General features: G+C 47.6%; 1 protein-coding gene across 1 annotated transcript; it reads right to left on the bottom strand.

Moving 5' to 3' along the window:
* Nucleotides 1-12,179, bottom strand: clcn7 (chloride channel 7). The gene is made up of 25 exons (XM_048991269.1): nt 11,934-12,179; nt 11,173-11,244; nt 10,411-10,476; nt 10,237-10,302; nt 9,958-10,090; nt 9,763-9,872; nt 9,541-9,621; nt 9,266-9,328; nt 9,086-9,169; nt 8,729-8,822; nt 8,305-8,369; nt 8,096-8,212; nt 6,574-6,628; nt 6,382-6,442; nt 5,859-6,000; nt 5,662-5,755; nt 4,759-4,937; nt 3,945-3,996; nt 3,714-3,841; nt 3,203-3,288; nt 2,948-3,080; nt 2,794-2,853; nt 2,341-2,517; nt 2,157-2,237; nt 1-1,928 (listed from the first exon to the last, which is right to left on the bottom strand). Exons 1-25 carry the CDS (start codon nt 12,042-12,044, stop codon nt 1,842-1,844), a joined length of 2,397 nt encoding a protein of 798 aa, XP_048847226.1. The 5' UTR covers nt 12,045-12,179; the 3' UTR covers nt 1-1,841.
* Between the last annotated feature and the right edge of the window lie 564 nt (nt 12,180-12,743).

The following is a 12,743-nucleotide window of genomic DNA, read 5'->3' as shown; positions in this document are numbered from 1 at the left end:
TAGGCATATGCATCAAAACCTTTATTAGATTTCAGAAATCACAGAAGAAAATCAAGCTTGGCAAAATAAAAATTATGCAAAATTATCCAGTATATTTCAGCCGTCTCTATAAATGTACGCTAAGGTGGTACTTGCCAACGCCGAAACAATTCTCTCATCCAGTCACAGTGCTCTTTAAAATGGAGATACTTTAATTTATTTAAGGTTGAGTTAAAACACGACATTTAATATTCAGAATAAAATCAAAATCTGCTAAGGGATTCACATCGTTTACCGTTTAACTGGTATGTCCATTTTCGATAGGCTTGTTGGGTGGGTAAAAACCCTATTTAACTGATCAGGGTCACTTAGGCAAGTTCACCTTAATTAAAAACAAAATAACTAAACAGCACATAACTAGTCAAAGTGTAAACTCTGCTGTTGGCAAAAACTGTACGGCTGGACCCCCAAGGGCACCAGCGACTGTAGGGCCTTGCTTGGCCAGTAGGGGGCCCCCTTGCACGTGACATTGCAAGGATTTGTAAGTTGTAGGGCGCAGATGGGAAACGAGGTGGGGTAAGAGGCATTTAAAGTGCGGAGCCACATACAGCCATGGGAGTGGGTTTGGGTTTCTAGCACAGCCTGCAAAGACCAGAATAAGTTCCTTTCCTCAACACACTAGCGCCCCCTTGGCCAAACACGACCCATGGTCACCTTGCAAATCATTAAGCTGCCCTGAACCCCACTCTGCTTTCAGTAAGTGCCATTTAAAAACAATGATATACACACATTTTCAGGAGAGCACCTGTGAAGTCACCCCCCCACACACACACACACACTACTGGCATTGTTTGGCACCCGACCCATGTAAACCTGACCCCGATTTGCATAATTTATTCAGGTATATATCAGAAACCAGGGTTTCTGCCACCTAGAGGCTGTACGGCGCAACAAGAGACAAATCGCCGTCAAAAACACAGGACCTGGAGAATCACCCGGGGTGGGGGGGGATACATACTGTCACGTACTGGCGTGGGTGGGGGAGGACGCAGGCAGTGTGGCAGTCAGCCGATGGGCGAATTCACGAGAAAAAAACACTGTATGTTAAAAACCGCTAGCATCCAGCATGAGAGAAAAAGGTCAAAGCGAGTCAGGGTTTTTCCGGGGGGGGGGCAGGGTTGGTCTTACCTACACTGGCATGGGAGGGGTGGGAGGCATTGGTTAATGGTACAATGTGCAAGACAATTATCTGGGAGAGGAAAATTAACTTCCCCTAAAGTAAAGCTAAAGTCACAAGAAAACTGTGGTACCCTCTGTCAATAGACCACAGTCTGAGTAAAGGAGGAACGTTATTGGCCTGGCTAATCTCTCTCTCTCTCTCTCTCACACACACACACACACAGCTTGAAATGCTTTTTACACATTTACACTAATGTATATCACAATGCTACCAAAGCTTTGCAAATGACCACAGAGCGGGATTGACACCCAAGTGTGTGTAGAACCACACACACACACACACACACACACACACACACACACACACACACACACACACACTCTCACTCTCACTCTCACTCTCACTCTCACTCTCACTCTCTCTGAAGTGCTTTAAAAACATAACGGATAAATTATTTTATGTGCAAACTGGGAGGGGGCAACAAAAAGTCGCAAAACACACATGGAATCGAACCCCTCCCCCATCACAACCAACCCTCGGTGAACGAAACCAGAAAGTCAGTCATTGGCATCCCGGGTTCCGGACTTTGCTGAAATGCACGACCGGTGCGGGTTCTGGCGGGGGCTGACTGGGGGCAGGGGGGGTTGGCCTGGTGAGCAGCGCGGCAGTCGCCTTCCACGCATCACGTCTGTGCCAGCTGCAGCTCCTCCAGGCCGTCTTTGCCCAGGTGGTAACGGGCCAGGTCCTTCCGCGTCACCAGTCCCACCACCTGGGCACCGGGAACATGATTGGTACGTAGAACAGGGCATAGATAGCTGGTTATGTTATGAGGGAGGGGTGGGAGTAGCACAGGAAACCATGGTGATAACCTTGATCTAGATGGATGCCCAACGGCCACTGGCTGAAAACCGATGCAGTAATTTTCGAATTTTACAATGAGAATGGAGATATGTGCTGGAGATGACGAAGGCCTGAGGACCTCGCAAGGCAGACGCACCTGGTTGTCACTGTCCACCACAATGAGGTGCCGCAGACCAAGGGCCCTGAACAGCTTGAAGACACGAGGAAGCGACGTCTCCTGAAAAAGAGGCAGAAGAACACAGTCGCAGAACATGACTGTTTAGTCAAATGTGTCTCTGGTTCTCAAGGACCAAGACCAAGGCTGAGACTGAGACTAGTACCTGCGTGACAGTGTAGGGGGTGGGATTCATGAACTCCGTCAGGTCCATCATGCACTCCCTCTCGTCTTGGGACACATGGATGGACTGGATCGGAGGGAAGCGAGGGTAGGCATCCCGGAAGTCCTTCAGCTGCAGTTTGCGCAGATTGAGACGAGAACGAGCCCGTTCCACAAACACCTGGTTGAAAAGAGTACACCGGTCACAACGTGGATGAGCACACTTCTCATTGGCTTGCTGCACTGCCATTCGCAACATTGTACGCAGTAAACAGACCCCTCATTGGCCAATCGCACTGCCAGTCACATCCAGGTATTCAATAATCAAACCCCTCATTGGTCAGCTGCACTGTCATTCACAGGCATGCATATACACCAAGCACCCTGATAGGTGTTAGTGTGGACAGACAAGCTCCTTATTCAGCTGACCTCTGCAGGAACCTTAGGTCACACTCACCTTGTGTTTCAGGAGCACGATAAGCTGGGAACGCAGGATTAAGCCACAGATTTTCCCTGGCTAAGAGCACAAAATTCAGATTAGCAAAGCCCCAAAGTACATCATGTGACAAATCTCCAGGAAAACAAAATCACCCCTAGTGGGAGGGACATACCTCACAGCCATCACTCAACCCGGAGACTACAGGGAACCCGTTGTGATTGGTCGAGGTGTTGCTGAGCACATCCACAATAGTGCCCACTTTCTCCACCAGGTTGAAGCAGGTTACTGGAGAGCTCATAACCTCCCTGAATGGACAGACACACCAAACCTGAATATACAGTGAGAATGAAGCACCAATGTCTTGCTAAAGGCGTGTACTGGGCTCATTGAAGCATTAGCAGGGAAAATCCTGTAGGGGGCAATATACCTGGCAGTCAGGGAGTGGGAGGTGGCTGGGGCATCCCAGTGCAGGAAGGGCACACTCTGCAGCTTGATGTGGATGTCGTATAGCCCCTGTGGGAAAATTCGAGTCACTCAGAAGAGCTTAGGATCACATCTGCACAACATTCATAAGCTGCCACCCCTTGAAGTTTTACTTCCTCTAAGCAGATTTGCTGGCACATTGAGGAACAGAGAAGCGAAACGAGCTGTCACAGCATGATGTGCCACCTTAAGTTAGACAGCTGTGCAAAAACAACGGAAGGGTTCTCAAAATCAGTCACTGGAAGGACAGATGAAAAAAAGATGGAGTCAGACTGGTGGCTAGCTGCACCACCCACACCAAAAGCAAACATGAGACCGGAGCAGTTAACGAAACACGACTGGCCCGATTCCAAGTTCTGCACGGTCTGAAAGGCGATGAGCTCATCACTCGCTGACAGGCTCACACATAATGCCAAATGGACCAACCCGCTCCAACCCGAAACGTCAACACTGACCTCCACGAAATAATCGCCCACGATCTTCGCCGTCATCAGAACCAGCATTATGGGTAGGCCGTAGGTGACATTTCCGGTGGCTTCCACCATGATGACAGTCAGGCTGAGGGTCATCCTCACGATCCCACCTGGCAAAGACCTTCGTAAACAGACGCAAACCCGAAACCTCATGTGCCTCCATGCACCTCCAGACGAGCTCTGAAAGCAGGCTGACCGCGGACGGACACTCACCAAGCTGGGCGGCGGCTCCAATCAGAGCGTACTTCCCAGGGTCGGCCAAGGTCTGTCAAACGAAACGCCACAAATCATAAAACATGCTCATTCAAAAACTTCGAGGGGGCTTTACTTCCAACAAACATTATGTTAAACTACATCTATGCCGACATGACGCTGGGCGGCCCAGGAAATCGATACAGCACTAACCAATAGGGCACCTTCAAAGAGTCACGTGACTGCTTAAAGAGTAAATCTGATTGGACAACAAAGAGGAAATCAATCTAAAGCGGGTGTTGAAGGAGGCCCTCTGACTTCTAAAGACCCCGTTCAATTTCCTTAATATATCAAAACCTGCAGCGTTTCCATTAAAGTTCTGCACAAACAAGCAAATTTGTTGACAAAGTGAAATTGCATAAAGGGTGTTTCCATTAAGTAACATCATGGAAACAACACCTGCAATTTATGATTCCGTGCCTCAACATGGATTGAGCTTTTCATGAGATACGAGCTCTAGAACCAAGTCATCGTGTCCTACACAGCAACAAGTTCGCAAAATCGGCTTCCATTTCAGTTTTGCGAATCGCCACAAAAACCACTTCAATCAAACTGAAAGCGTTTGAGGGCTTGTCCTCCTGAAATATAATCGTACCCATTAACGGATTTTCAGTTTTGCTTCTTCAAAATGTGCAAAAAAATCAAGGTCAGTGGAAAACGCCGCCACTGTGAGGTTTCTCTCTGCTATCGTGACGGCCCCTCCTCCGCCAGCGGACCACGCCGCCTCACCGGCTATACGGCGCTTCCCCAGGAACGGCGACCCGTCCTGATGTACCTGTATGGAATTGTGCGGCGTAATGGAGGCCAGCAAGATGCCAAAGAGCCGCCCCCAGGCGGCGCCGATGAGCAGCGAGGGGATGAAGACCCCGGCGGACACAGTCAGGCCGTATGTCCAGCAGGCCAGGAAGAAGTAGGTGATGGTGAAGATTCCCAGGGTCACGGGATTGTAGGAACCTGCCGGGGGGGGGGGGGGGGTGGTGGTGGTGGAATTCATCACCTAAGTCAGTGTTTCCCACGTTTTTGCTAAAATGTTGATCATGTAGTTGATCCCCAAGAACGCTAATCTAGCGAAACCAGCTAGTTTTACTTGATTCACCCTTGTAATGAGGATACAGGTGTACAGAAATTATTTCATGATGAATGGCATTTTTCATATGATCATTTCCATTTTTCTACCTGGTGTAAAGTGCAATTTGGAGCCGATCAAGACCAAGCCATGTTACTTTGGTATGTCTTTCATCCACTAGAGGGCATGGATGAACACAGTTTAGTGCCGTTCGAACTTGCCTACGGTGGCATTCGTCAGGGCACTTGAGAAGCGCTCCTGTTCTCCCCAGGCAGGGTGACAGTCCCCCCATCCCAAATGAGGGAAGCCTTGAATAATTGAGGAGGATTGTGTGTATGGGTTTAGCTGTCTGTCTGGGAAAACAATCAGCCAGAAGCGGCCCGTAAACAAACCTACGACACGACAGAGGTGGCAGACGAGTCTGACTGTTCAAACAGCTGCCCCGGACCTAGCCAGCCTGTCACCAATATCAAACACAGGTGTTCATTCTAAAGATGGACAACGGACTGTAATTATAATCTCTTCCAGAAGAAGGGCACAACAGGGGCGACCAATCCGGCTTCAGGTCACGACCCATCCTGCCCTGAAACACGTGCTGGAAACTCCACGGACCTGCGGGGCTGTGGAACAGGCTGCGGACACTCCTCTCCGGGGTGTTGAAGACGATCGTGGCCATGGAATTGTACTCGCCATCAGCACAGAACAGCTGTGAGAGGGATAAGTGGAGGTTCAGGCCTGAGGACAGGATACACACCCTCTCAGCTGTTCAGCCAATGAAATCACAGAGAGCCCACCTCCAGCTGCCTTACCTGCAAGGGGTATTCCTCCAGCTGATCCTCCCCCAGGGGCTGGCAGTCGTTGGAGAAGTAGATCATAGTGAAGAACACAGTGGCCGTCACGGCAGCAACCAGTATGGCCTCGATCACCTGCAGGCAGGGCCGGTGGATATACCTGGGGATGGGGGGGGGGGGGGGGGGGGGGCATGGTGGCTCAGCTAATGATTTTGTTGTGGGACAACTTTCATTTGCATCAAACCAGTGTGGGGCAGTTTCAAGGTCAGCCCCACAGTCTCGGGATATATTTATTTAATTATTTAATTTCAAGTGTTAAGATGCCTAAGTTTCAGACAGGCGTGACACAGTAAAAACCAAACAGGCCTCACTTACGTGCACACACACAGGCAGAGGTACGCACACACACACACACACACAGGCACACACGCACACAGAGGTACGCACACACACACACACACAGGCACACATGCGCACAGAAGTACGCACACACACACACACAGGCACACACACGCACACAGGCACACGCACACAGGCACACCTGATCCTGAGGATGGTGAGCCAGTAGTTCAGGACGTTGAACAGTGCTCCCAGCAATCCACCTGCGGGGGGGAAAGAGACATGGGCCCGGCATGAGAAAACCAGAAACAGAACCAGTCCGTTAAGATGTAAAAGAGCAAGGTTTGGGTTTCCACAATAAGACGCTCCCTCTCTCTCTCTCTCTCTCTCTCACCGAAGGCTCCCATGACGATAAACAGAGGAATCTCATACAGGTAGTACTCCGTGCTCTGAGGGCGGGGTAAAAAAAAAGAAAAAAAAATCAATACCCAGAATCCTCCAGTCAAACATGCAAATGACATCACCACACCCTACAGGACTACACACATGGGGGCACCTCTTGTTTGCCTCTTTTTTTTTTAATTTAATTTTATTTTTATATATATATATATATATATATATATAGAGTAATTTCTTCTATTTTCTAAAAAGTTACTGATATCTAGTTGGATGGCTAGATGAACACCGCTTCAGTTCCCAAACTTCTCCTCAGGGGCACCTCAGCCGTTCCATGATTTTGTTAAATTTCACCAACAGCTGAATTAAAAAAAATTAAATATACTGGCTTAAAAAGTCAGTGAGAGACTGACTAGCTGTATGAGGTGTGCTGGTGGCCAAGTCAAAAAAAACACATGGCTGCATTGGACGGTCGCTGCAAATACTAGGATGATTTTAGCAGAGGTTCTGAAATGGCGAAGTTGACACACTTTGACAGGCATAATATCATAGTTTTACACCAACACGAGGATAATCTAAATATCATTTTCTTTGCCTGCCTAAGACTTTTGCACAGTAGTGTATAATTTTTAAAAAAATGGTGAACGTGTTGTGATCCTACAGGAAGCATACAGTGGGCATCCGGGGCAAACGTTTCCCAAAAACTTCAGGCAGCGAAGGCGGGAAAAATTCTGCTGCGTTTAAAAAAAATAAAATAAACAACCGTATCTGCATACCATGTAAACTGCTACAGGTGCCTCTCTTGTAACGAGAAACATCCACAGCCATGGCTAACATGCCTACCTAAACCAGGAGGCCCAACGAAAACAGCGCGGGTACTCATGTCCACCGAGGTGATGACTATATTTCCAGCCCAGGGGGCCTCCCAGGAAAGTCATGCGCTGCGGGGTGGGGGCTGTGTCCAAGTCCCCCAACAAACGTTTCATGGTTTCCTTTCCGACCCATGTGACCAGAAGGCAGGTAAAAATACATCACTGCTCATGTGACAGGGTACCGAGTCGAGCCCTTTCTGGAAATAACAGCTCATCCTTTTCTCTCTCACCCTTGTTTCCCCATAAAGTTCACAGATCAGCCCCTTCTTGAACGGCACGGACAGGAAAGACCAAAACATGTTCGGGAACAGTGTGAACTTGGTCTCATTCTGGATTTTGGTCAAAATTATACCGTCTTCTTTCGCCTTTCCCAAACGAGGTAATGATTATAAAATGCTCTCCACTCTAAGTTGTCCAGACATCCATAAACATCACATTTTCCCCACTGACTAACGGGAGGCAGGAAACCAATGTCAGAGGGTAACGGCCGACATCTCCCAAGAGCTACTTGACTTGCGGACAGCATACCATTGGCCAAGACAACCAGATCAATTACCGATGCCCAATATTTTGATTTTCAAGATTCCATCTACAGACTTTTAAAAAGGACAATCTACATCACAACACCGACAGAAATGGGAAACTTACATCGCTGTCAAAGCGTCCAAAGTTGATGAGACCTGGGTTACTAAAATCTCCCGGCTTGTTGTGGTAGATACTCATGAAGAAGTTCAAGGTGAAGGTCGAGATCATGGAAGCGAAGAACTGAAAGATACGGGTCACTGAATAGTTACATTTCACCAGAGCCCCGTGGCGGGGCAAGGAGATCAGGTATGCTAATCGGAAACGTCACTCACGATTCTCCAGGTCAACATCTGGTTCCAGAAGGAGGCTCCCTCCTCCAAGCTGAAAAGGACACCACCTGCAAAACCGGAAACCATCAGAAACTGCTGCATAACTGCATTACTCACAGATCAGCTCCACTAAACTGGAAATATTCAGCAAAGGTCATACAGGGGTCTTTATTGCAAGGATAAGACTCCACTGGTGTGACTCCATGCCTTTGTGGCATTTTTTTCCTGGATTATTCATCAACACAGAGCCACCTTGTACTTTCCATCCTGAAACCGAAAAATCAATGGCGGAGGCCGAAGAAGCCCAACGCTGACAGGACACTCTAATAACCTTTTTTTTACTCATCATAGCTTCCCTTCTTCCTTGAGGGTAACATTAGATTCTGGAGGCATGGAACTGATCTGAGATCAGAGCTTCGGGTCTTACCCACAGGAGCTCCGAAAGCGGCAGACACCCCTGCAGCCGCGCCCGCCGATACAAAGTCCCTCTTCTCTGTGTCCCGCCGGAAGTATTCGAAGATCTGCAGGTGAATCAGACTCAGGGTTCTGCTCTCAAAAGAAGCTTTGGGCGCCATTGTGAAAAGCCAGAGCAGCCGCAGCTCAAGCCGAAGACATCAGGAGAGGATTCTTATCGTTTATGATCTGAGGGATCTCATTCATCAAAATCTTCACAAACTGGTGACTGAGTTGAGGGCTTCTACAGAGCCTCAGGAAAGATGGACGAGACCCTAACCGTAACTCTTAATGTAGACGAAGACAACTAGACCATGGAGGAACATCTGACCTTGAAGTCCCTCTTCAGAGACGTGCTCCTGCCTTGGGAAATGCCAGCCGCCACCACAGCACCCGAGTGGATCATGGGTCCTTCCTTCAGACACATGGGGGGGGGGGGGGCAGAGATGCTTAGCACCATTTTGCCAAAGTGGTCCTTGACTACACAGTGGTACGGAATGGAATCTCTTACCTTCCCCACGGTGAGGCCGCCGACCACTGAACAAATCACTCCACAGACCTTCACCACAAGAGTCTGGACACAGGGGGGTGGGGGGGCAACAGTAATGTCACAAACTCAGATTTACTGCTTTTGTCCTACTCTAATACAGTGAATCTGGCCTTGCAGTAATGGCCAGACAAACACAGAAGTTAACGGTATCATGGATCTGACCAGACAAGTCTTTCACAGAATCACCACACCCCGGAGGAGACTTGAGGGGATTGGCTAACACATCAGCCTGTTACCTTAAGGCGCACAACACGGGGTATTTTCACTCCGTTCAGGTAACACTTTATCTGGGGAATTCCACTTCCAGCTGCAATAGGCTGAGAGACACAGAAAGAGAGTACCAATAAGCTGACAGGAAAACGGGGATCAACCAATCGGTGAGCAACGGGGTCTTCTGATCCAGCCCCCCGCTGGTTCAGCCAATCAGACGCCAGGTTGGTAGTGAGGCTGTGCCTTACCTCAAAGAAGGCTACTATGACCGAGCCCACCAGGACAAAAGCGGAGTTGAGCAGCACCCATAGGATCAGGGAGATGGACAATCCCCCCGTCTCTGTGAACCTTTCAATATCTGAGCGAAAACAGAAGAGGTTAAGGAAAAAAAAAATTCCAAAAGGCATCTAGGTCACAGACACTCGTCCCTGTTGGAAGGATACTCTGCTTAATGACTTGGTACTTGAGACCGGACAGGTTATCCACCACGATGTCGATGAAGCAGGCGATGAGGCCGGTGAGGATCCCAATGAGGGCGCACACCAGCCAGCGACTCATCTCCAGGCACTTAAAGCCCTACAGAGGCCATGACCCGAGGAGATGACCGGGGGGGGGACCATCATTAGCGTCAACGTTAGCACCAATGCTAGTTTAGCACCAATGTTAGCATCATCGTTAGCACTGACACTAGTTAGTGCCTATCAATTAGCGGTCAGACCGACCATTTGGCTCATCCGTCTTTCCTCCTCCAGAAACAGCTGATTTTCACTGTTGTCATAGTCAAGGCTCTGAAACACACAAACGTGGCCCTCGCTGAACACGACAGCATTCGTGGCAGGCGTCGAAACCGGGGTCCTTGATGAATTTAATGTGGAAAAACTAAGCTGGCCCTTTACCTCGTATTTCAGGGAAAGGAGCTTCTCGTTGTGTGGAATCTCCTTTGGCCGGGAAACGACAGACTCCTGCACACAGAATAATGCGAGAGATCATTAAGTTATCTAACTTCTCTGTGGGCCTAATCGGAAGTACAGACAGTAACCAGAAACACACACAAGGGATTTCCAATGAACGCTGCATGACTGGAGGGCGTTGTCCAAACACTGAGGGCTTCTATTTCGCAAGTTGCTGCACAGTAGGATTAACAGCTAAAGATCTGTGAGAGAATGAGGACGACTGGGTTTTTAAATCACTGCCTACACTTATTACCAAGAAACAGATTTGCTAGTTGCTCCAGGTTAACCAAAAAACAGGTCTTATCACAGCATTGACTCAAACGCTGCCTGATATCCTGTGCCTATGTATGTAAATGCAGTTTTTTTTTTCCTCTTAACTAAAATTCCAAATTAGCGCAATCTGCGGTGTGCAACAGCGACGGGAAGAGAAACGGACCACAGCGGTTCCCGGAGTCTTGCACAAGGGCCCGCGAGTTCGTTAAGCTGGGCAGTAAGCAGTAAGGCACCAAATCTGGTCCACAAACAGCATGTGTGTCACATTACAGCAACTGTCACACTCTGAATCCAAAGCAGTACAATTAAAATAAAAGTTCTGATACAACACATGCTGCATCCAGGTATAAAGAAATACAGACACGCAAAAATAAGGCGGATCACAAAAAAATTGCATGAAAAAGAGGAAATTCGGTAAACCTCCAAGATTACCTCTTCGTCTATTTCTTCTTCAAGGTCCACGGTGCTGAGTCTTCCTACGTGAAAGAGCTTATCACCAGGAAACTGGACAGAGAAAGGACGTTTTAGCCAAGTAAAATCTTGAGACAGTTAAACAATTAAGATAAGGCAAGGCAAGACAATACAAGAAAATACTTTACTGATCATAGGGGGATCATTCTTTAAAGGACAACATTAAACATATGAACTCTAAATGTCATTTAATGAAATATAATGTAAGCAAGCTAAACAGTTAATGAATCTTAATACTGTAAAAAGAGTCAAAATGTATCAGACGAAAAAGAAAGTTTACAAGTCTGGAAAAAAAAAGTTCAATTGAACCTGATACTTTCGCAACATAAACTGTCTGCCTTTACTCTAAGTATGTAGCCTAACTTCGTCCCTTCGTGGATAATTAAAAAACTAGAGTATGCGCCCAGTTTCAGGAGGATCGAGGACACAATGGCCAACTTAACCCACTAAAAACTTCGCTACATTACAGCAACAAACATGAAAGGGACTTAATTACCGTTACGTTAAGCATATCAGACAGATGATTAAAAAGTATTGCAGCGGGCTGGGGAACATTTGTCACGAATGAATGAGTCACTTATGGTTATGAAACTTGGCTTGTATTACAAACAACCAAAACTACACCACTTCGACAACTTGCTAATTAGAATGAGATTTGATCTTGCCTTGTTGGTAGCTAACGGGGGACTAACTGGAAGATACCGGGTAAACAAACAAGTTACCTGTCTGGAATATCTTGCTGCGCCAGTGCCATTAAGCAGCGGAGTTCCCTCCCCCTGGGCCGGCTCGTCACCCCGACTGGACCACGACACTTTTTTCGCGATGTTCGCCATAATGGTGACACTGCACGGCGACTACAGCCGACCACCGATTCACCCGCGGCGTTTTTCTATCGCAGCAAGTCCGCTGCCCAGTCCTCCGCTGCAGAGCCGCACTTTCCAATATGACACTCACGTGACCAGCACTCACGTGACGAGGAAGCACCCAGACTACGGTAAGCCCCTCGTGACAAACAGGGTAGCAGCACAATTCGTTTTACAGCAGTCAAGCGCTGCAGTGCTCAGCCAGTCAACTTGAAATTAATTAAAAGGAAATTAAACGACCGCATAAATTTCATATCTATTTGTATATGCATGCTAAAGTAACCACATTACTGCTTTTAACGTTTGACTTTTTATGTTAGATCAACATATTATATTAGAAATGTAATGTGAATAACATAACGTAAAGTTTTTTTTTCATGGCACCGAAAAAAGAAAGACACCTTAGCACGTTTGAGAGACCGTCCTAGAAATTTATCTCGCCGTTTGATGGGGCGTCGTGACATTATAGGGACACGCAAGTCTCGCCAGGCACGATACTTACCAATTGTAAAACAAACCGAGAAGAAACAAATGTTATTCACGTTGTTGCACTAGACATTTACTGACCATTTTTATTTGATATTGATATACGGCAGATAATATCGATAATGATCGATATTTTTGGTACCGCCTCACAAAGTTTTGCAGAAATCATTGCAACCCGTATAA

This window comes from Brienomyrus brachyistius, chromosome 22 (assembly GCF_023856365.1).
Source record: "Brienomyrus brachyistius isolate T26 chromosome 22, BBRACH_0.4, whole genome shotgun sequence".
Classification (NCBI taxonomy): Eukaryota; Metazoa; Chordata; class Actinopteri; order Osteoglossiformes; family Mormyridae; genus Brienomyrus; species Brienomyrus brachyistius.
The sequence above is the reverse complement of the archived record's forward strand: the minus strand, read 5'-3'. Positions and strand labels throughout refer to the sequence as shown.

What these genes read in the sequence shown, in the direction of transcription:
- clcn7 (XM_048991269.1), bottom strand. Translation starts at nt 12,044, where the DNA reads ATGGCGAACATCGCGAAAAAAGTGTCGTGGTCCAGTCGGGGTGACGAG. An exon ending in CAGCAAGATATTCCAGACAG is followed by an intron (nt 11,245 to 11,933) that starts GTAACTTGTTTG and finishes TTCTCTGTCCAG; the next exon opens with TTTCCTGGTGATAAGCTCTT. An exon ending in GTACCAAGTCATTAAGCAGA is followed by an intron (nt 9,873 to 9,957) that starts GTATCCTTCCAA and finishes GTTTTCGCTCAG; the next exon opens with ATATTGAAAGGTTCACAGAG.